Here is a 24,033-nt window from a genome sequence, read left to right on the forward strand (position 1 = left end):
AAACCAAAACATGCAAAGGGGCAAGTAACTTTCGATGTAAACAATTTAAGTACAAGTTACCGGAAGGAGGCACATTGGATCTAGAATAGAAACTTGATAACCCAATTGACTTGGCTTGAGACAATAAGAATGATGAAGTCCCCTTAAATCTTCATAATGTAGCCAAGTCTCCAATGCCCTCCAACAACACCTATTGATCAAGTTTGAGCTAGTTGGTCCCCAACCAAGTTGGGTCCTAAGAGGTTAGTCACAATAGGCTTGGCTACCCAAATGGTTCTTTTCTTGACACCACTTTGAGCACCAACAAATTTGGCAAACACATGGCCAACATTATCCTTCCCAAGAGAATAGATATCATCAATAATAATTGAGTTGGATAAGTTACCACTAGTGCATGAAGAGGCGAGGTGACCTTTCTCACGACATAAGTAGCAACGTCTACTCTTCACTTTCTTCTCACTTGATTTCTCAACTTGAGAAGCATTATCTTGAGGATTCTTGGGAAGAGGACTTTCTTCAACTTGTGGTTGAGCATGAGATCGAACTTGTGGCCGCTTCCCTTGTTGCTTGTCACTAATGGCCTTCTTCTTCAATGGGCAAGATCTAACATGATGCCCTTCTACTTTGCACTTGAAGCAAACAATCTTGGCTGAATTCTTGACTTGTTCTTGGCCCTTCTTTTTGTTCATCTTGGACTTCTTCTTCTTGTTGTAGTTGAATCCAAGTCCACCTTTGTCATTGGGGGATTTTGTTGGGGAACGTAGCAGAAATTCAAAATTTTCCTACGTGTCACCAAGATCAATCTAGGAGATGCTAGCAACGAGAGGGGAGGAGTGCATCTACATACCCTTGTAGATCGCGAGCGGAAGCGTTCAAGAGAACGGGGTTGATGGAGTCGTACTCGTCGTGATCCAAATCACCGATGATCCTAGCGCCGAACGGACGGCACCTCCGCGTTCAACACACGTACGGAGCGGGGACGTCTCCTCCTTCTTGATCCAGCAAGGGGGGAGAAGAAGTTGATGGAGTCCAGCAGCACGACGGCGTGGTGGTGGAAGTAGCGGATCCCGGCAGGGCTTCGCCAAGCGCAAGCGGGGAGGAAGAGGTGTCACGGGAGGGAGGGAGGCGCCAGGGCTTGGGGTGCTGCTCTCATGCGCCTCCCCACTATATATAGGGGTGGAGGGGGGTGGTTTCTTGCCCTCCAAGTCCATTGGGGCGTTGGCAAAGGTGGGGAAAAGAAATCCCATCATTTCCCTTCCCCACCGATTGTTATCCCCCTTTTTAGGGATCTTGATCTTATCCCTTCGGGATATGATCTTATTCCTTCTAAGGTGGGATCTTGGTGCGCCTTGACCAGGGGTGTGGGGCCTTGCCCCCACTACCCACGTTCATGTGGGTCCCCCCATGCAGGTGGGCCCCACTTCGGAACCTTCTAGAACCTTCCCGGTACAATACCGAAAAATCCCGAACATTTTCCGGTGGCCAAAATAGGACTTCCCAGATATAAATCTTTACCTCCGGACCATTCCGGAACTCCTCGTGACGTCCGGGATCTCATCCGGGACTCCGAACGACTTTCAGATTTCCGCATACTAATATCTCTACAACCCTAGCGTCACCGAACCTTAAGTGTGTAGACCCTACGGGTTCGGGAGACATGCAGACATGACCGAGACGACTCTCCGGTCAATAACCAACAGCGGGATCTGGATACCCATGTTGGCTCCCACATGTTCCACGATGATCTCATCGGATGAACCACGATGTCGAGGATTCAATCAATCCCGTATACAATTCCCTTTGTCAATCGGTACGTTACTTGCCCGAGATTCGATCGTCGGTATCCCAATACCTTGTTCAATCTCGTTACCGGCAAGTCACTTTACTCGTACCGTAACGCATGATCCCGTGGCTAACTCCTTAGTCACATTGAGCTCATTATGATGATGCATTACCGAGTGGGCCCAGAGATACCTCTCCGTCATACGGAGTGACAAATCCCAGTCTCGATTCGTGCCAACCCAACAGACACTTTCGGAGATACCTGTAGTGCACCTTTATAGCCACCCAGTTACGTTGTGACGTTTGGTACACCCAAAGCATTCCTACGGTATCCGGGAGTTGCACAATCTCATGGTCTAAGGAAATGATACTTGACATTAGAAAAGCTCTAGCAAACGAACTACACGATCTTGTGCTATGCTTAGGATTGGGTCTTGTCCATCACATCATTCTCCTAATGATGTGATCCCGTTATCAATGACATCCAATGTCCATGGTCAGGAAACCATAACCATCTATTGATCAACGAGCTAGTCAACTAGAGGCTTACTAGGGACATGTTGTGGTCTATGTATTCACACATGTATTACGGTTTCCAGTTAATACAATTATAGCATGAACAACAGACAATTATCATGAACAAGGAAATACAATAATAACCATTTTATTATTGCCTCTAGGGCATATTTCCAACAGACTCCCACTTGCACTAGAGTCAATAATCTAGTTCACATCACCATGTGATTAACACTCAAAGTTCACATCGCCATGTGACTAATACCCAAGAGTTTACTAGAGTCAATAATCTAGTTCACATCACCATGTGATTAACACTCAATGAGTTCTAGGGTTTGATCATGTTATGCTTACGAGAGAGGTTTTAGTCAACGGGTCTGCAACATTCAGATCCGTGTGTGCTTTACAAATCTCTATGTCATCTTGTAGATGTAGCTACCACGCGCTACTTGGAGCTATTCCAAATAACTGCTCTACTATACGAATCCGGTTCACTACTCAGAGTCATCCGGATTAGTGTCAAAGTTTGCATCGACGTAACCCTTTACGACGAACCCCCTTTCCACCTCCATAATCGAGAAAATTCCTTAGTCAACTAGATACTAAGGATAAGTTCGACCGCTGTCATGTGATCCCTTCCTGGATCACTATTGTACCCCTTGACTAACTCATGGCAAGGCACACTTCAGGTGCGGTACACAGCATAGCATATTGTAGAGCCTACGTCTAAAGCATAGGGGACGACCTTCGTCCTTTCTCTTTCTTCTGCCATGGTCAGGTCTTGTGTCTTACTCAATACTCACACCTTGTAACACAGCCAAGAACTCCTTCTTTGCTGATCTATTTTAAACTCCTTCAAAATCTTGTCACGGTATGTGTTCATTTGAAAGTACTATTAAGCATTTTTTATCTATCCTTATAGATCTTGATGCTCAATGTTCAAGTAGCTTAATCCAGGTTTTCCATTAAAAACACTTTTCAAATAACCCTGGATGCTTTCCAGAAATTCTACATCATTTCTGATCAACAATATGTTAACAACATATACTCATCAAAGATTCTATAGTGCTCCCACTCACTTCTTTGGAAATACAAGTTTCTCATGAACTTTGTATAAACCCAAAATCTTTGATCATCTCATCAAAGCGTTCATTCCAACTCCGAGATGCTTACTCCAATCCTTAGAAGGATTGCTGGAGCTTTGCATACTTGTTAGCATCTTTCAGGATTGACAAAACCTTCTGGTTGTATCACATACAACCTTTCCTCAAGAAAATCGTCGAGGAAACAATGTTTTGACATCCTATCTGCAAGATTTCATAAATAATGCAGTAACTGCTAATATAATTCTAACAGACTCTTAGCATCGCTACGAGTGAGAAATTCTCATCGCAGTCAACTCCTTGAACTTGCCGAAAACATCTTAACGACAAGTCGAGCTTTCTTAATGGTGACACTTACCATCATTGTCTGTCTTCCCTTTAAAATCCATCTGTACCCAACAGCCTTACGACCATCAAGTAGTTCTTTCAAAGTCTATACTTTGTTTTCATACATGGATCCTCTCGGATTTTATGGCCTCGAGCCATTCGTCGGAATCCGGGCCCACCATCGCTTCTCCATAGCTCGTAGGTTCATTGTTGTCTAGCAACATGACTTCCAAGATAGGATTACGTACCACTCTGAAGTAGTACGCATCCTTGTCGTCCTATGAGGTTTGGTAGTGACTTGATCTGAAGTTTCATGATCACTATCATAAGCTTCCACTTCAATTGGTGCAGGTGCCACAGGAACAACTTCCTGTGCCCTGCTACACATTAGTTGAAGTGACGGTTCAATGACCTCATCAAGTCTCCACCATCCTCCAACTCAATTCTTTCGAGAGAAACTTTTCCTCGAGAAACGACCCGTTTCTAGAAACAAGCACTTTTGCTTCCAGATCTGAAATAGGAGGTATACCCAACTGTTTTGGGTATTCTATGAAGACGCATTTATCCGCTTTGGGTTCGAGCTTATCAGCCTGAAACTTTTTCACATAAGCGTCGCAGCCCCAAACTTTTAAGAAACGATAGCTTAGGTTTCTCTAAACCATAGTTCATACGGTGTCGTCTCAACGGAATTGCGTTGTGCCCTATTTAAAGTGAATGCGGTTGTCTCTAATGCCTAACCCATAAACGATAGTTGTAATTCGATAAGAGACATCATGGTATGCACCATATTCAATAGGGTGCAGTTATGATGTTCGGACACACCATCACAATATGGTGTTCCAGGCGGTATTAGTCGTGAAACAATTTCCACAATTTTTTAATTGTGTGCCAAACTCGTAACTCAGATATTCATCTCTATGATCATATCACAGACATTTTATCCTCTTGTCACGACGATCTTCAACTTCACTCTGAAATTACTTGAACCTTTCAATAATTCAGACTTGTGTTTCATCAAGTAAATATTCTCAGCATCTACTCAAATCATCTATGAAGTAAGAACATAACGATATCCACTGCGTGCATCAGCACTCATCGGACTGCACACATCAAATGTATTACTTCCAACAAGTTGCTCTCTTGTTCCATCTTACTGAAAACGAGGCCTTTCAGTCATCTTGCCCATGTGGTATGATTTGCATGTCTCAAGTGATTCAAAATCAAGTGAGTCCAAATGATCCATCTGTATGGACTTTCTTCATGCATATATACTAATAGACATGGTTCGCATGTCTCAATCTTTTCAAAAACGAGTGAGTCCAAAGATCCATCAACATGGAGCTTCTTCATGCGTTTTATACCAATATGACTCAAGTGGCAGTGCCACAAGTATGTGGTACTATCATTACTATCTTATATCTTTTGGCATGAACATGTGTATCACTACGATCAAGATTCAATAAACCATTCATTTTAGGTGCAAGACCATTGAAGGTATTATTCAAATAGACAGAGTAACCATTATTCTCCTTTAATGAATAACCGTATTGCGATAAACATAATCCAATCATGTCTATGCTCAACGCAAACACCAAATAATAATTATTCAGGTTTAACCCCAATCTCGATGGTAGAGGGAGCATGCGATGCTTGATCACATCAACCTTGGAAACACTTCCAACACATATCGTCCTCTCACCTTTAGCTAGTCTCCGTTTATTCCGCAGCTTTTATTTCGAGTTACTAACACTTAGCAACCGAACCGGTATCTAATACCCTGGTGCTACTGGGAGTACTAGTAAAGTACACATTAATATAATGTATATCCAATATACTTCTGTCGACCTTGCCAGCCTTCTCATCTACAAAGTATCTAGGGTAGTTCTGCTTCAGTGACCGTTCCCCTCATTTCAGAAGCACTTAGTCTCGGGTTTGGGTTCAACCTTGGGTTTCTTCACTAGAGCAGCAACTGATTTGCCGTTTCATGAAGTATCCCTTCTTGCTCTTGCTCTTCTAGAAACTAGTGGTTTTACTAACCATCAACAATTGATGCTCCTTCTTGATTTCTACTTTCGCGGTGTCAAACATCGCGAGTTGCTCAAGGATCATCATGTCTATCCCTGATATGTTATAGTTCATCACGAAGCTCTAATAGCTTGGTGGCAGTGACTATGGAGAACCATCACTATCTCATGTGGAAGATTAACTCACACTCGATTCAAGTGATTGTAGTACTCAGACAATCTGAGCACATGCTCAATGATTGAGCTTTTCTCCCTTAGTTTGCAGGCTTAAGAAACATGTCAGAGGTCTCATACCTCTTGACGTGGACACTAGTCTGAAATCCCAATTTCAGTCTTTGGAACATCTCATATGTTCTGCGACGTTTCAAAACCGTCTTTGGTGCCACAATTTTAAACCGTTCAACATTACGCACTGAACTATCACGTAGTCATCAAAACATGTATGTCAGATGTTCGCAACATCCACAAACGACGCTCGAGGTTCAGCACACCGAGCGGTGCATTAAGGACATAAGCCTTCTGTGCAGCAGTGAAGACAATGCTCAGTTTACGGACCCAGTCCGCATAATTGCTACTATCAACTTTCAACTAAATTTTCTCTAGGAACATATCTTAGTAGAACTAAAGCGTAAGCTACGACATTATTTGCAAAGACCTTTTGACTATGTTCATGATAATTAAGTTCATATGATTATTTAATGAACTCCCACTTAGATAGACATCCCTCTAGTCATCTAAGTGATACATGATCCGAATCGACTAGGTCGTGTCCGATCATCACGTGAGACGGACTAGTCATCATCGGTGAACATCTCCATGTTGATCGTATCTACTATACGACTCATGTTCGACCTTTCGGTCTCTTGTGTTCCGAGGCCATGTCTGTACATGCTAGGCTCGTCAAGTCAACCTAAGTGTTTTGCTTGTGTTCCGAGGCCATGTCTGTACATGCTAGGCTCGTCAACACCCGTTGTATGCGAACGTTAGAATCTATCACACCCGATCATCACGTGGTGCTTCGAAACAACGAACCTTCGCAACGGTGCACAGTTAGGGGGAACACATCTCTTGAAATTTTAGTGAGGGATCATCTTATTTATGCTACCGTCGTTCTAAGCAAATAAGATGTAAACATGACAAACATCACATGCAAATCATAAAGTGACATGATATGGCCAATATCATCTTGCGCCTTTGATCTCCATCTTCGAGGCACGGCATGATCACCTTTGTCACCGGCATGACACCATGATCTCCATCATCGTGTCTTCATGAAGTTGTCTCGCCAACTATTACTTCTACTACTATGGCTAACGGTTAGCAATAAAGTAAAGTAATTACATGGCGTTTTCAATGACACGCAGGTCATACAATAAATTAAGACAACTCCTATGGCTCCTGCCGGTTGTCATACTCATCGACATGCAAGTCGTGATTCCTATTACAAGAACATGATCAATCTCATACATCACATATATCATTCATCACATCCTTTTGGCCATATCACATCACATAGCATACCCTGCAAAGACAAGTTAGACGTCCTCTAATTGTTGTTGCATGTTTTACGTGGCTGCTATGGGTTTCTAGCAAGAACGTTTCTTACCTACGCAAAAGCCACAACGGTGATATGGCAATTGCTATTTACCCTTCATAAGGACCCTTTTCATCGAATCTGATCCGACTAAAGTGGGAGAGATAGACACCCGCTAGCCACCTTATGCATCAAGTGCATGTCAGTCGGTGGAACCTGTCTCACGTAAGAGTACGTGTAAGGTCGGTCCGGGCCGCTTCATCCCACAATGCCGCCGAATCAATATAAGACTAGTAACGGGAAGCAAATTGAACAAATCATCGCCCACAACTACTTTGTGTTCTACTCGTGCATAGAATCTACGCATAGACCTGGCTCATGATGCCACTGTTGGGGAACGTAGCAGAAATTCAAAATTTTCCTACGTGTCACCAAGATCAATCTAGGAGATGCTAGCAACGAGAGGGGAGGAGTGCATCTACATACCCTTGTAGATCGCGAGCGGAAGCGTTCAAGAGAACGGGGTTGATGGAGTCGTACTCGTCGTGATCCAAATCACCGATGATCCTAGCGCCGAACGGACGGCACCTCCGCGTTCAACACACGTACGGAGCGGGGACGTCTCCTCCTTCTTGATCCAGCAAGGGGGGAGAAGAAGTTGATGGAGTCCAGCAGCACGACGGCGTGGTGGTGGAAGTAGCGGATCCCGGCAGGGCTTCGCCAAGCGCAAGCGGGGAGGAAGAGGTGTCACGGGAGGGAGGGAGGCGCCAGGGCTTGGGGTGCTGCTCTCATGCGCCTCCCCACTATATATAGGGGTGGAGGGGGGTGGTTTCTTGCCCTCCAAGTCCATTGGGGCGTTGGCAAAGGTGGGGAAAAGAAATCCCATCATTTCCCTTCCCCACCGATTGTTATCCCCCTTTTTAGGGATCTTGATCTTATCCCTTCGGGATATGATCTTATTCCTTCTAAGGTGGGATCTTGGTGCGCCTTGACCAGGGGTGTGGGGCCTTGCCCCCACTACCCACGTTCATGTGGGTCCCCCCATGCAGGTGGGCCCCACTTCGGAACCTTCTAGAACCTTCCCGGTACAATACCGAAAAATCCCGAACATTTTCCGGTGGCCAAAATAGGACTTCCCAGATATAAATCTTTACCTCCGGACCATTCCGGAACTCCTCGTGACGTCCGGGATCTCATCCGGGACTCCGAACGACTTTCAGATTTCCGCATACTAATATCTCTACAACCCTAGCGTCACCGAACCTTAAGTGTGTAGACCCTACGGGTTCGGGAGACATGCAGACATGACCGAGACGACTCTCCGGTCAATAACCAACAGCGGGATCTGGATACCCATGTTGGCTCCCACATGTTCCACGATGATCTCATCGGATGAACCACGATGTCGAGGATTCAATCAATCCCGTATACAATTCCCTTTGTCAATCGGTACGTTACTTGCCCGAGATTCGATCGTCGGTATCCCAATACCTTGTTCAATCTCGTTACCGGCAAGTCACTTTACTCGTACCGTAACGCATGATCCCGTGGCTAACTCCTTAGTCACATTGAGCTCATTATGATGATGCATTACCGAGTGGGCCCAGAGATACCTCTCCGTCATACGGAGTGACAAATCCCAGTCTCGATTCGTGCCAACCCAACAGACACTTTCGGAGATACCTGTAGTGCACCTTTATAGCCACCCAGTTACGTTGTGACGTTTGGTACACCCAAAGCATTCCTACGGTATCCGGGAGTTGCACAATCTCATGGTCTAAGGAAATGATACTTGACATTAGAAAAGCTCTAGCAAACGAACTACACGATCTTGTGCTATGCTTAGGATTGGGTCTTGTCCATCACATCATTCTCCTAATGATGTGATCCCGTTATCAATGACATCCAATGTCCATGGTCAGGAAACCATAACCATCTATTGATCAACGAGCTAGTCAACTAGAGGCTTACTAGGGACATGTTCTGGTCTATGTATTCGCACATGTATTACGGTTTCCAGTTAATACAATTATAGCATGAACAACAGACAATTATCATGAACAAGGAAATACAATAATAACCATTTTATTATTGCCTCTAGGGCATATTTCCAACAGATTTTTGCACTCTCAAGATGTTGTTGAGTGTAAATTTCCCTTCATGACTCTTTTCCAAGTCTTTCTTCAAAGAAGTGACTTGGGCCTTGAGCTCTTTGATTTCCTCTACATGGTTAGTCTCAACACAAGCACTAGAGGAAGTATAACCTTCATCGTTAGAGAAACAAGGCAAGGAAAGCAATTCATCACAAGATGTACCAACGTTATGCATGGATGAATCGCGAGGACTAGCACAAGGCAATATAGCATTTCGACTAAAAGTAGTGCTAGTGTCCACATGAGGCTCACTAGATGTTACCTTAGCAATCATGGCCTCATGAGCTATCTTTAGCACATTATGGGATACTAGAAGATCATCATGAGAGCTTGAGAGCTTTTCATGGCTTTCTTCCAATTTCCCATAATTGCTAGATAGCAACTCAAGTTGAGCCCGTAGCTCAACGTTCTCCTTTAAAATGGATGCTTCACAAGAAATAGAGTTAGTAGCACAAGCATCATCATTAACAACAAGAGGAGAAGGCAACTTGGCAAGCTCTTTTAAATAAGAAGCTTCAAGTTGAGCATGAGACTCGGTGAGTTTGATGAGCTCACCCTTGATGACCCTTGAGCCATTTTCGAGGTGCTCAAAATCCTCAAGGAGTCTAGCATGAGCAACTTCAAGCTTAGCATTTTTAGTTTCAAAAACATTGGCCACCTCAAGAGCTCTATCATGAGATTCCTTCACTCTAGATAACTCTAGAGCAAAAGTCTCCTCAAGAGATTCCTTGGTGGTTTGTTCAAGTTCAAGAGCTTGAGAGAGGTCCGCAATCTCATTAGCGTAATCACGCTCATGACCTTCCATTTTATCAATGGTGACCTCATGCTCCTCAAGACGAGATTCCAACTCATCAATATATTTCTTGCCCTCAATAGCAATAGACATGATTTCCATGAAGTTGGAACAAGCAATTTTATTCTTAAGAAGAGCTTTAAAAATTATTTCCCCCTTAACTTTTAAGGAGGCAACATAATCATTCTCTTCATCATAATCGACATCATCATCACTCTTGCCATCATCAATATTATCACAAGATATATTGGGATTCAAAGTGGGAGATACCTTTGAAGCCTTGGCCATAAGGCAAAAAGCAATAGATGATGATGTGGGATCCCTTGAAGCACCATTCAAGACCACATCTTGTTCCATGGAGTGTTGGGTTTCCTCTACATTGTTAGCACAACAACTCGAGGAAATACATGCATTTTTATCATGCCAACAAGACATAGCAAGCATACCATCATGAGATTTAGTCAAGCAATTTGTACATGATATGCAAGGACTATCAACACAAGCATGTGAAACATTTGGAGTGCTCGAAGTGCTAGAGTCCAAAGATGAAGCATCACAACAAGAAAGTGATGAAGGATTATCAAAACTAAGCCCACTATCATCATTGCAATGAAAACCACTACTCACCATGTCATTACCTTGTGGCAAACCACATGTAGGTGAAGTAGAAGAAGTTGAGAACACAACACGGCCGGAGGTGGAGGGAGAACAACCATCCCCACAAATCTTGGACATACCATATTTATCTTGAAGCTTTGTCCACAACTCATGAGCATCCCGGAACAGCATGAGTTGAAATATAACTACATTGCTCAAAGCATTGAAAAGCACATTAGAAGCTTGAGCATTGAGATAAGAGTTTTTCTCATCCTCTAAAGATAATCTTTGGGGATCATTTGGAGGAGAAAAACCCATATCTACAATTCTCTCTAAATTTGGGTCCATGACCCTAAAGAGATTAAGCATGTGAATTACCGAAACATCAAAATTTGTGCCATCAAAACTAAGAGTGTCAGAGAATCCTAAGCCCCTAGTCGACATCCTTACTCTCTAGGTGGTTAAGCCCTATAAAGAGAGACGAGGCTCTGATACCAATTGAAAGATCGTGGATGTCGCCTAGAGGGGGGTGAATAGGCGCTTTAAAATAATTACGGTTGAGGCTTGAACAAATGCGGAATAAACCTAGCGGTTAATTTGTCAAGATCAAAACCTACAACAACTAGGCTCACCTATGTGCACCAACAACTTATGCTAAGCAAGAAAAAGTACTTAGGTGATAGCAAGATATATGACAAGAAACAATATGGCTATCACAAAGTAAAGTGCATAAGTAAAGGGCTCGGGTAAGAGATAACCGAGGCACGCGGAGACGACGATGTATCCCGAAGTTCACACCCTTGCGGATGCTAATCTCCATTTGGAGCGGTGTGGAGGCACAATGCTCCCCAAGAAGCCACTAGGGCCACCGTAATCTCCTCACGCCCTCGCACAATGCAAGATGTCGTGATTCCACTAAGGGACCCTTGAGGGCGGTCACCGAACCCATACAAATGGCAACCCTTGGGGGCGGTCACCGAATCCGTACACTTTGGCAACCCTTGGGGGCGGTCACCGGAACCCGTCAAATTGCTCGCGGCGATCTCCACAACCAAATTGGAGACCCCGACGCTTGCCCGGAGCTTTACACCACAATGATTGAGCTCCGAACACCACCAACCGTCTAGGGCGCCCAAGCACCCAAGAGGAACAAGCTCAAGGGTACCAAGCACCCAAGAGTAATAAGCTTCTCAACTTGTAACTTCCACGTATCACCGTGGAGAACTCAAACCGATGCACCAAATGCAATGGCAAGGGCACACGCAGTGCCCAAGTCCTTCTCTCTCAAATTCCACCGAAGCAACTAATGCTAGGGAGGAAAATGAGACGAAGAACAAGAAGGAGAACACCAAGAACTCCAAGATCTAGATCCAAGGGGTTCCCCTCACATAGAGGAGAAAGTGATTGGTGGAAATGTGGATCTAGATCTCCTCTCTCTTTTCCCTCAAAAACTAGCAAGAATCCATGGAGGGATTGAGAGTTAGCAAGCTAGAAGAAGGTCAACAATGGGGGAAGAAATGAGATCAAAGGATAAGGTTCATTGGGGAAGAAGACCCCCTTTTATAGGTGGGAAAAAATCCAACCGTTATGCTCACAGCCCGCACCGAGCGGTACTACCGCTCCAAGGAGCGGTACTACCACTAGGGTGGTAGTAGCCCTTTGAAACACAACAGCGAGGAGGCAAAAAAGCCAGAAGAACCGTCGGAGCGGTAGTACCGCTTGACCTCACGGTACTACCACTAGGGGTAGCGGTACTACTGCTAAGGGTAGCGGTACTACTACTTGCAAGCAGTACTAAAAAATTACATCCGTGCCTACCACCGCTGGACTAGTGACGAGTTTTTGGTCTGGAGCGGAAGTAGACACGGAAGTAGTCGCGGTAGTACCGCTCCCAAGGGCGGTACTAAAAAATTACATCCGCAACAACCCCTTTTAAGGACACCAAAACTGACACAACTTCTGCAAACGGACACCGAATTCGACGAAACCAAGTTTGTTGGAAAGCTAGCGACAAGGGCTAACACAATATTGATAGAAATACCAATAAGAAGCAAATGAGAAAAGGCCCAAAATAAAATGGTGAGAACCCTTCCTCGGAAAAGACCGGTAAAACCTCCAACACCGAAAACATCATAGAAGACGCATGCAAACTCCGTTTTCGATGAACTCAAGCTTGTCATCCTTTCCATGGGTTGTATGATATATTCCTCTTGATGCTAGCCCATGGACACGTACCTAACCCCACATAGACCATGGGTTAGTACACAAAGTGCAATGGACAATGCTTACCATACCATCGGATCACTTGATACCTCTCGGTACATCTTCTACGCTTTGTGAGTTGATCAACTTGATTCACTCTTGACTTAGTCTTGATCAACCTTGAATCTTTCCAACTCTCTTCGTTTGGATGATGTCTTGAAGGTAAACATGAATGATCACACAATCTTCTTCTTCAAGACATGCTTGCAATAAGCTCAACACTCACATGACCAATCTTTGGATAATTCCTTAATAGCACCTTGGTCAACCCATAAACTCCTTGAAACCAACACATGGACTTCAAGAAATGCCTATGGAAAAATCCTTCAAATATAACTCAATGCAACCATTAGTTCATAGAGAATGTCATCAATTACCAAAACCACACATGGGGGCACCGCATGTCCTTTCAGTGTCAACTGGGCCGATCAAGCATGTGTGCGTGATTTGGGCATTCTGGTGTTCTTCGCGTTGGTTCTGGGCGCCGCCTTCCCAGTCCACGTTTCTGGATGCTGCTTTGTGGATCATGGCCTCGATGCTTCTAGTGGGCAGGGGGGGTTCCTACAAATATGTGGTTTCCATCGTTGTTTTCCTTCCATCTCATGGAGTGGTGTTCCTCTGTTTTTTATTATATTTATTTTGAATAATTTGAAGTATAAATAAACAAAAGTAAACAAAAGAATGAGCAAACGAAAAAACGGGCAAAAAAGGAGCCGCGATCCAGTAGTTGGCCCAGTCGGCACACGAATAATCTTAAAAGAAAAAAAGGTGCCCTCGTCCCACCGAGGCCCAAGTCCACTCGGCACTACCCCTTAAAAATATTTTGGGCATAGTTGTATCAGTAGCTGCGTTCTGGCTTGGTGGTTTGGCTCCATAGGTGAACTCGACGGGTCGCGAGTTCGTGTCTCGCGGTGCCCTTTTTTTGCTTTATTCACCTTTGTGGGACGGGTTCCACATGTCATTGGTATTGTGTTAGTTGGTCCCACCTTTAAATGTAGACCTAGTTTAGTCAACAAGTCAGTGCATGGACGGTCATACCAACCGGTAGACACATAAGCCAAAATGACACGACACGTAGGAAAAATTGATGATGTGGACGTCCAGTCATATAATTGCATTCATGTTACAACATCATGACCATCTAGATTGCTCGTAATCAGCTAGAAATAAGGCTGTCGATCATTATTGTATGCTTTATGATCATTTTGTGTAAGGCAATTATGACCTTTTTGACCAAAATAGTCATTATGGATTAGGGTTTGGACCCTCCTAAACAGGCTACGACAAATTATATTGAAATGGTCATAGATTTATGATCATTTCTTCCATGGTCATTGCCAGAAGGTCACAATTGAGCATATTTCTTGTAGTGTACCGAAAAAAACAGATTGTTAAGTGGTTTCAAGATTTGGAAACTGAGCGTGAAACCTGGAAAACCCGATTTTTTTGGTTCGTTTTTTTGTGTTCAATTTTTGGTTTTCGGTTTGGTTTTGCACACGCTGACATGTAGGCACGCTCAGATGTTATATATGTACTCTAATGTACGAGTATTTTATGTTGTGGATTTGGTGGGTGTGTGTGGGGGGGGGGGGCAAATGCCCTCCTCTACACAGGGGTTTGCATGCACCAATGTGGTTAGGATCATGTCGGAGAACTTGTTGACAACTAGCGAGACCATCTCAAGGTCAGTCATCGTGGTGATCACATTGATTGTGCCCGAGAGCTTTTGGTTACCGTTGATCGTGAGCATCCTTATGTTCGAGCCGTTGAATGTCCCCGGATCGGACCATAGATAGGACTAACTTAACATCTGCAGGTTTTTAAGAAAAAAAATAGGGGCTTGTGTATGCTACCGACAAGGTTGCAATTGGTGAGATCAAGGTTTTGCGGCTTCTACACTGAGGAAGTGAAGTCAACGACGTCCAGCCTCCAGATGACATGTTCATTACATTGTTCCGGTGGGAGATGCGGACAACATTTATCCTGATCAACTGATTGAAGAAAGTTTTGTTGAGGTTGACATGCTGGAGGCTGGACATGTCATGGAGGGAAAGGAGTGGATTAGAGAGGGAGTTGTTCCCAATGTTGATATATTCTACATATATTGGAGGTTGTAGATGCTTGGAGGCAGGAAAGACATAAGGTCTGCATATTGGGGTTGATGCTTACAACATTCCAACAGGGTTGCAAGTGACCCTCTACCACCCTGGGAGCATGTAGGGTTCGATGATGTTCAGTGGTGTTCGACAACTCGTTCCTTTTGGTGGTGATGGTTCACTGAGTCGCCTATTCAAATTCGGTGCTAGTCAGATTAATTGGAAGTGCGTGGAGGGTAGGTTATTTCTCTGATCGTGCAAGGAACAGATCAGTTGCACAGTGAGGATGAACAAATTTTAGCTAAGGCTGGACGATATTGATTCGTCTAAGCAAAATAAGGCAATATTTGGGCGATATTTTTGAAGAAATGCAATGTAGTATGGTGTGTGTGTGTGTGGGGGGGGGGGGTGCGGGGGTGCGGTGGGGCTAGAGCCCAATCCATCTTTACCTGCATTAGATAAGCTATCTCCTTTTCTCCGCGGCGACTGACAACTCGTACAACAACAGCGCATCAACTCCTAATTATTTCCCTTGTTGTGAGACGACCCGACCCCAAGTGACCTAATTGATTCATTTAAAGAGAGTGCATCACGCCTAGCCGAGGCATGGACGACCTAATCAATTCTGTTGCATTGTTTCATTTATAGACTGCAGAGCTTGATTAACTTTCTTTGCACCACGTACACAGGCGCGCGAGCAACGGATACACTCATACACCATGTGACAGTGACCTAGCAAGGAGTCGTGACGTATATGCTATAAATCTGTCATACATGACTTAACATGTAAGCTCCAAATCTGTGCACATCCTTAGGATTTTTTTTAAAAACAATGATTTTAAAGGCTAATTGCCTAACATAGTTGAAAACATACACAAAATGATAAAAAAAATATTGTAGTAAATATGAAAAGTGACAACCACCCCTCGGTTTTGTCAATGTTGCAAAATACTATATATTAATATACCATGTTATTTTATGCCTACATGTTGTAATACTGTGATTTTTAAATACCATACACCCGACTGTTTTTTGTACAAAGAATACCTTAGTATTGTGTATTGTGGCATTCCTAAACTGTGTTTGTTAGAATATTAAAAATTCAATTCCAGACCTCTTTTTTCAAAATGTTGAGAAGACAACGTTTATTGCTCTCTCCCATTCCATTATGTCTGGTCAACTGATTACATATGAAGAGCTGAAATATTCTTCTGTGTTGCTTACAATTGTGTGCACAATATACCAAGAATATGTAGGTCGGTCAACTGACATTGACATTAAGGAGTGGAACTATTCTTCTATGTTTCTTTGAACTGCGTACCATAGCAAGAATATGTTAGTGACATCATATATGAAGACCGGAAGTATTCTTTTACATCGTTTAATAAATGTGTACAATACCAATATTATGTACTTCAGTCAACTAACATTGCACATGAAGGAGGAGAAGTATTGAGTGTGTCGTATTATTTTGAAAAATATCCAAACACATTTAAAAGTTTCAAAAATGTCAAAAACAATTGTGCATGTACACATATACATCTTTTCTAAGTATCTAAAGTTTCTTCAATAAGCAGTTATTTGCAGGCCACCCAAAAAAGATAAAACATCTGGCCCAAATACAACAAACAAAAAGCTCTTTTTATCTATGCATTTGTTACAACAAACGGATGACAAGTCAACAATCCTCCCATCGCAGATGCATACATGGAGATTACGGAATAAAATTAAGGAATTTTGGCTATGATATTTCTTTTAATTCCGATGGTATAAAAATAAAAAACCAAACCATGGAAGATATTGCAATGAGAAGGTGGTAGATATAAGTGAGGAAAACACATTCCCGTAGAATTCCTTTGTTCAAAATGTTGGAATGCTGAAAATTAGTACAAGCCACTATTTAGTGTGTGTGCATCAAACGAACCATCATCTGAAAACTGAGGAAAACTTTGAAGTTGAAAGTATATTCTTTTAAAAAATAGTCTCACAATTATGTCTTGAATGAAGTGTTTTTTGGTTGGACATAAATTAAAAACACTGTTTGGAGCAACAGATCAGCTATCAAGCTTAATAAACAGGAACAAAAAGTAAAAGGCTACTAAAGAAGATCGCCATTGCTGCCAAAAGTCAATGCCTTCCTGGGATTGTTAAGTGCTCGTTTCTTCATTCTTCGCAATGACCCATCTTTGTCCGAGCCCCCCTCGCCCTTATCCCTGAACTCACATGAATTTATGTTTTGTTCATACATACCCTGTCCAAAAGCATAGAATGGTAGTTAGATCAACATAGAAATGATGTACCCATTTGTTTTATATAATATGTAGTAACTTGGCATTATAACCAACATGTTCATTCATGTCATCGCCACTGTCATTCACAATGTACAAGTCAAATTTCTTGATAATTGCATTGTGCTTGCTCATCCTGCTGCGGTTGTAAAATGATATTGGTTTGTATGTCGTTGACATAATGATAAAATAAGTAAATAAAGGAACGTACCTTCGTGTCTGTACTAGCACGGTCATGCATCATTCAGTTACCATTATTCAAAAGAATGTGACCGAACTAAAGGTACGAGTGCTTGCTGGTAGGTGAACTACAGAATCCAATTACTAACTCCCATACTGCTACTTCCAACTACTAACTGAGAAGAAAAGGTTGCTTGCACTTCAGTTTTGTAATCTATGATTTTGTTGCTTCCAGATAAAAACGTAATATCTGAAAGATTTAATCTTTTCTTATGAAGCGAGAGGCACCAGAAATTTCAAGACATAACAATAAAATCATCCTAGTAGATCAACTTCAGCTTCTGGAATTCAAGCTATCCAGATAGTTCAAGCTAGCTTGTTGTGAAATTTAGTTGGGCCTGACACTGCAATGCAGAGAGTTCAGGTTGGTTGCAATCCGCGATAGGCAAACAGAGCTACATGATTACAACCTACATGATTTCCTTGTCTTTTAATCACTTATTTCCTTGGAGTCTCAACCATTTCCTTTTGATTTAGATTATTTTTTCTTTGGATAATTCTAGTGGTAATTTATTTTACATTTTGAGTACAATAACAGAAGAAAATATTACTTCTTATACAAACCATTTTTATGCTAGATCTGCAATTGTCAATTTAGTGATATAAACTCTGTAAAAAAATTAACAGTAACTAATAGCCTACTAGTTACTGTTAATTTTCAACACTTGTAATATTCCTCTTGTATGTCCTGTTATCTGGCTACTCATGTTATCTAGTACACATATGTGGAGTTTCTAGTGTTGTCGAATTATTTTTGCCATGGAAGCACATCAGTATCATGATTCATGACATTCTGGTATGAGATGAACTAAACCTTATTCATCAACTCGACAAATGAAAATACTGCACACTACTTCTACAGATTATGTGTTCTGTTATCCTAATGAAACAAGACCTCATTGATGTGTTTCTACTCGAACCTGCAGACCATCCAGAGAATATGCTATTGGAGGACAAAGGGGAGAAGTTGGAGCTTTTATGCTAATTGTAAGAGGGGGTTTACCCTGATTATTGTAGATTCTTACAAATTCTTCTCTGACGCTGCAATCATCCAGTCCTCTTGGATCTTGATCTTGGGGATTATGTCCGCCTCTTCTGGCGAACCTTGCCGGCGATGGGAATGGTGGATAGAGGGATGGATTGGTGATGGGAAGAGCTGTTGGGGGGCATGGTCGAGGTAAACAATGGCAGTGGGGTGAGCATGGTGGAGGCAGGCGGCGGTGCTAAGGCGGATGTGGGGGAGGTGGACAGCGGCGCTATGGCAGCCACGGAGGAGGTGGGCAGAGGCGCTAGGCCGGTCATGGCGCTCGTGGATGGCGGCGCTAGGCCGGGCATGGCGGAGGTGGACGGCGGCGACGTGGCCATGGCTGAGCCATGTGGTAGAGATCCCTAATCCCCGCGGCAGCGTGGCCTGCTAGTTTACATATGTGAGAGGATCTACCCTGGAAAAACTAACTGGTCCATCAAAATTTTGTAATGGTCCCACCGTTATATGTAATTTTCTGTTATTTTAGTTGTGTAACTCCTCGTAACACTTATTTTCCCACCGTTAGATTGGGGTGGATGGACGGCTCCTAAAATCGTCAATCACCGTAACAATTGTATTAATAAATGTGTACAATACCAATATTATGTACTTCAGTCAACTAACATTGCACATGAAGGAGGAGCAGTATTGAGTGTGTCGTATTATTTTGAAAAATATCGAAACACATTTAAAAGTTTAAAAAATGTCAAAAACAATTGTGCATGTACACATATACATGTTTTCTAAGTATCTAAAGTTTCTTCAATAATGCAGTTATTTGCAGGCTACCCAAAAAAGATAAAACATCTGGCCCAAATACAACAAACGAAAAGCTCTTTTTATCTATGCATTTGTTATTTTTTTGTGTACATCGCATATGAACATATATATTCATGAAATTTTGCACTATTTGTCACCTAGGTAAGGAATAGTTATTCTTCACCCCTCTCTTATTACATCACAACACCACATTTACGTCTCGTGTAAATTTGCCCTACGTCCGAAGTGAAAGAGAAGGTAAGAAAATATATGTCATCGGTCGAAAAAGATATTTTACGTGAAGTAAAATTACGAACATAAAATTATAGAATAAAATATACATATAAATGTAAATTTCTGGTTTAATGATCATAGCTTACTTTTCTTATACCAGTTTTTGTGCAATGAATCAATATGAATCTAGTTATTCGTATCCAAATCTAAGAACGTAAGAAAACCTCAAGTGTAAATAACTCATTCTGCATCCTGAGTGATGAATAGCATCACTATAGGTGTAAAATAACCTTATGTGTATGTTTTTTGGAGATTATTTCAAAGTGTAGAAAATGTATTTTTGATGAAAAGGTATTCTTCCTATTTGCTTACAACTGTGTATACCATATCAAGAATATGTACTTGGGTCAACTCACGTTGCATGTGAAGACTGAAAGTATTCTTGTACATTGCTTCTTTTAAAAAAAAGATTCAAATCTATTATCAAAGTTCACCAAAAGTATAAAGCACCTCAAACATAATAAATTTAGATGGAGATTCCAATACCACCGGACGACCATTACCGCCGCCAGAACGAGCCGCCGATGTGCCACTATTGTCACTCCCCTACCGGAGCTGGCTTGAGCTTGTCGATGACAGCCGGGAAGTCTTCGTGCACGTGCCCCTAAGGATCAGCGCCATGTAAGTGTAGTCATCGTCGTTGAACCCTTGAATAGATCTGAAACACCTGACACCAAATATTGCCACACGATTTGAAAGCCTAACCAGACTGCCCCAAGAAGACGATAGGAATCTATGCCGGAGCTCCGTCGACTACGTCCAAATGGAAGAACTCGAGTACGATTGAAGCCTGTAAGACAAGCTCGAAGAAAAAGTGCCACCATCCGTCGGAGCGCCGCACCAGCAAGGACTAGAAAACCCTAACCTAAACTACTCACTAGAGCGGAGGCACCAGGATTCTCCTCCCCATCACCCGCCGTCTGAGTGGCAGGCAGAGAGGAGGCGAATCCACGGGTTCGTCGGTTAAGTATGGAGGGGAGAGTTTACCCTAGACGTAAAGGGCTAGGGGAGGAAGGAGAGTCGAGAGGTTGACCAAGTCAGCAAATATTTTTAGCAGAATTAGATCGATCTTGTACATTGGACACGAATGATCTCTGCGGAAATAATAAACTCAACTAATTCACACATGAGGTCTCAAAAAGTACCACTTTAATTTTGGGTTGATACGTACGTAGCCAACGTAGCTAGCTAGGCACCACTGCACCAGACGTAACGTAACACAGGCATGCATGAAACTGGCCTTGGGCATGGCACGCGTGAAGCGAGCCACGATCGAGCTGCAGTACAGTACGACCCAGCTTATATATACGGCACTTCGTCACCAGTTAAGTCCAGAGCTCATCAAACTCGCCATTTTCCGGAGCTCCAGAGTGCAGACATCAGCAGCTACGCCGATCTTTCTTGGCACGTACGACGATCAGATGGGCGGCGAGAACAAGGCGGCGTCTGCCCTGGTGAAGAAGATCGCCGGCCTCCACGCCGCCATCTCCAAGCTGCCGTCGCTGAGCCCGTCTCCCGAGGCGGACGCGCTCTTCACCGCCCTCGTGGCCGCGTGCGCCCCGCCGAGCGCCGCCGTCGACGTGGCCACGCTGGGGCCGAGGGCCCGGAGGATGCGGACCGACCTCGTCCGCCTCTGCGCCGACGCGGAGGCGCGCCTCGAGGCGCACTGCTCCGACGCACTCGCCGCCCTCGACGCCCCGCTCGACCACCTCAGGATCTTCCCCTACCACGACAACTACGTCCGGCTGGGCGAGCTGGAGCACGCGCTGCTGTCCCGCCACGCGCCAGACCACCTCGCCGTGCCCGCGCGCGTCGCGTTCGTCGGGTCCGGCTCCCTGCCGCTCAGCGCGCTCCTGCTCGCCGCACGCCACATGCCGGACGCGGCCGTCGACTGCTTCGACCGGTGCGGCGCCGCCAACGAGCGCGCTCGGAGGCTGCTGCTCCGCGGGAACGACGGCGGCGGCGTGGCCTCGCGCATGTCGTTCCGCACGGCGGACGTCGAGGCGCTGACGCACGAGCTCGCCGCCTACGACGTGGTCTTCCTGGCGGCGCCCGTCGGGGTGACGCCGGAGGAGAAAGCCCGCGTGATAGCGCACCTCGGCCGGCACATGGCCGCCGGCGCCGCCCTCGTCGTGAGGAGCGCGCACGGTGCCCGCGGCTTCCTGTGCCCCGTCGTGGAGCCCGCGGAGGTCAGGCGGGGCGGGTTCCAGGTGTTGGCCGTGCACCATCCCGATAATTCCGAGATGGTCTACTCCGTCATTGTCGCACGTAAAGGTTACCTCGAGCTCGTGCCACCGGCGGTGAGCCCGCCGTGCAACTGCTGCGAGGTGGAGAAGGCGCGCGGCAGTGTGCCGTCAACGAGCTGCCACCTTGATGCCATGGACGAAATCCGGAGGCGCGCGTGGTGATTAAATCCAGGGTGGGTAGGCTTTGTTAGTTCAAACTTCAAAGTCGGACTCGTCTTGAGCCTTCGATCTAAAAGTATGGTGTGACTGGAAGTCAGCCTACACCCTATATTTTTTGTGAGAATGAGACACCAGTCGTCTGTAACGGTGGTGAGTACCCAAAAACACCAGTTGTTTGTAATGGTAATAAGCGTCGAAATAAAGTGAAAATGCCGATTTGAGCCAGGGAAAGACGCTATGCGGACGCCACTAGGTGGCTTTTTTTCTATTTCTCTTTTGCTTCCTTGGCTTGATTGTGCTGTGGCCCCAGCAGTGGTATGTCGAGTGTTGTTGAACCTGGATTGTATGGATCGTTGTTTTATTTATAAAACGGGGCGAAAGCCTATTTCAAGAGAGCCAGGGCAAGAGTGAGCCGCAAACGAATAAGTAAATTTACCGGAACCGGTAGCTAGCAGTGAAGAATCGGCCGTTCCTTGCTTCTCTGAGTTCGTGACAACTTTTCATGTGTAAAGTTAAAAAATGTTTTGCTCATCAGACAAGACCCGTTTTGGATACATTTTGGCTAATTTCAAGTTTACAATTTCAGTCAGTGTTTCACGTTACAAAAAAAGATTTCACTCATTTAAAAAAAGGATTTCACTACTTGTAAAATACCTATTTCGCACAGTAGAAAACATGGATTTTAGTTGTTTCAAAAAACTGGTTTCACTCATTTCAGAAAGCTGATCTCAATCATTCAAAAAACTCATTTCTTTATGTTTAAAAACCCAGTTTCACTCCTTTGAAGAAACTGATGTCACTTATTTCACTCAATTTCAAAAAAATATTTCACTCAGTTGAGAAAACATATTTTGAAATTGATTTCACTCGATACAAAAAACTGATTTCAATCACTTTAAAAAATCACTCAATTCAGAAAACAATTTCACTCGCTTCATAAAATAATTTTCTCTCATTTATCAAAAGATTTGAAATAATCAGTTTCACAGGTTTTAAATAATTACTTTAATTATTATTTTCAAATCTCCGAAATATGTGTCATGTGTGTGAAATAAAGATTTCACTCATTTCAAAAATTAGTTTCGTTGAATTATAAAAATTGTTTGACATATTTTAAATAACCCATTTCACATATTTTAATACACGAGATTAAGTCAATTGACAAACACACTGAAATATGTTTTATATATTTGAAAACTACCAGTTTCATATATTTTGAATAATCAATTTCACACAATGAAACATTCAATTACACATATTTGAAATAACTCATTTCCTAATTTTATAGTTTTTTATACAATGTATTTGAATAATAAATTTCACACAAACTGGTTTCAACCATTTAAGAATCTTATATTCAGAAAAGTGGTTTCAATCATTTCAATATCTGGTTTCAATTATTTAACACAAGTAAAATTGAACAATTGAAATTAATATTTTGACATCAATTGAAATAGTGAAAATTAAACTAGTTCAAATATATTCAAGATTGGTCTTGTTAAAGATCTTGTGTCCGAGAATTTGAATATATAAATAGTTTCAATAATAGAACATTACTGTAAAAGATATTGGACATCTAAAATTTTAAACAAAGATAAAAATGCATGGATTTGTTTGAGAGAGAGAGAAGAGAGTACCATCCACTCCAAAACGTACTACCTTCTTTTTGACATGGGCCCCACTAACTGACATTGATTTGACTATATATAAGAGATTGACTATAACAAATATAAGCCCTATACATTGGATGTGGGCCACCATAGCACGAATCACAGAGTTAGTGAGCGGTGGATGTTTCTAAAGGAAATATGCCCTAGAGGCAATAATAAAGTT

General features: G+C 43.2%; 1 protein-coding gene across 1 annotated transcript; it reads left to right on the forward strand.

Annotated features, from left to right (window-relative positions):
- The first annotated feature begins 21,216 nt into the window (after positions 1-21,216).
- LOC123142182 (nicotianamine synthase-like 5 protein) lies at positions 21,217-22,593 on the forward strand. Its single transcript, XM_044561183.1, has one exon. It carries the CDS (start codon positions 21,217-21,219, stop codon positions 22,201-22,203), a length of 987 nt encoding a protein of 328 aa, XP_044417118.1. The 3' UTR covers positions 22,204-22,593.
- The last annotated feature ends 1,440 nt before the right edge of the window (positions 22,594-24,033 follow it).

The sequence above is a fragment of the Triticum aestivum genome, chromosome 6D, assembly GCF_018294505.1.
Source record: "Triticum aestivum cultivar Chinese Spring chromosome 6D, IWGSC CS RefSeq v2.1, whole genome shotgun sequence".
NCBI classification, from domain to species: Eukaryota; Viridiplantae; Streptophyta; class Magnoliopsida; order Poales; family Poaceae; genus Triticum; species Triticum aestivum.

Excerpts from the sequence above, each read along its gene's own strand:
- LOC123142182 (XM_044561183.1), top strand. The coding sequence starts at position 21,217 with ATGGGCGGCGAGAACAAGGCGGCGTCTGCCCTGGTGAAGAAGATCGCC.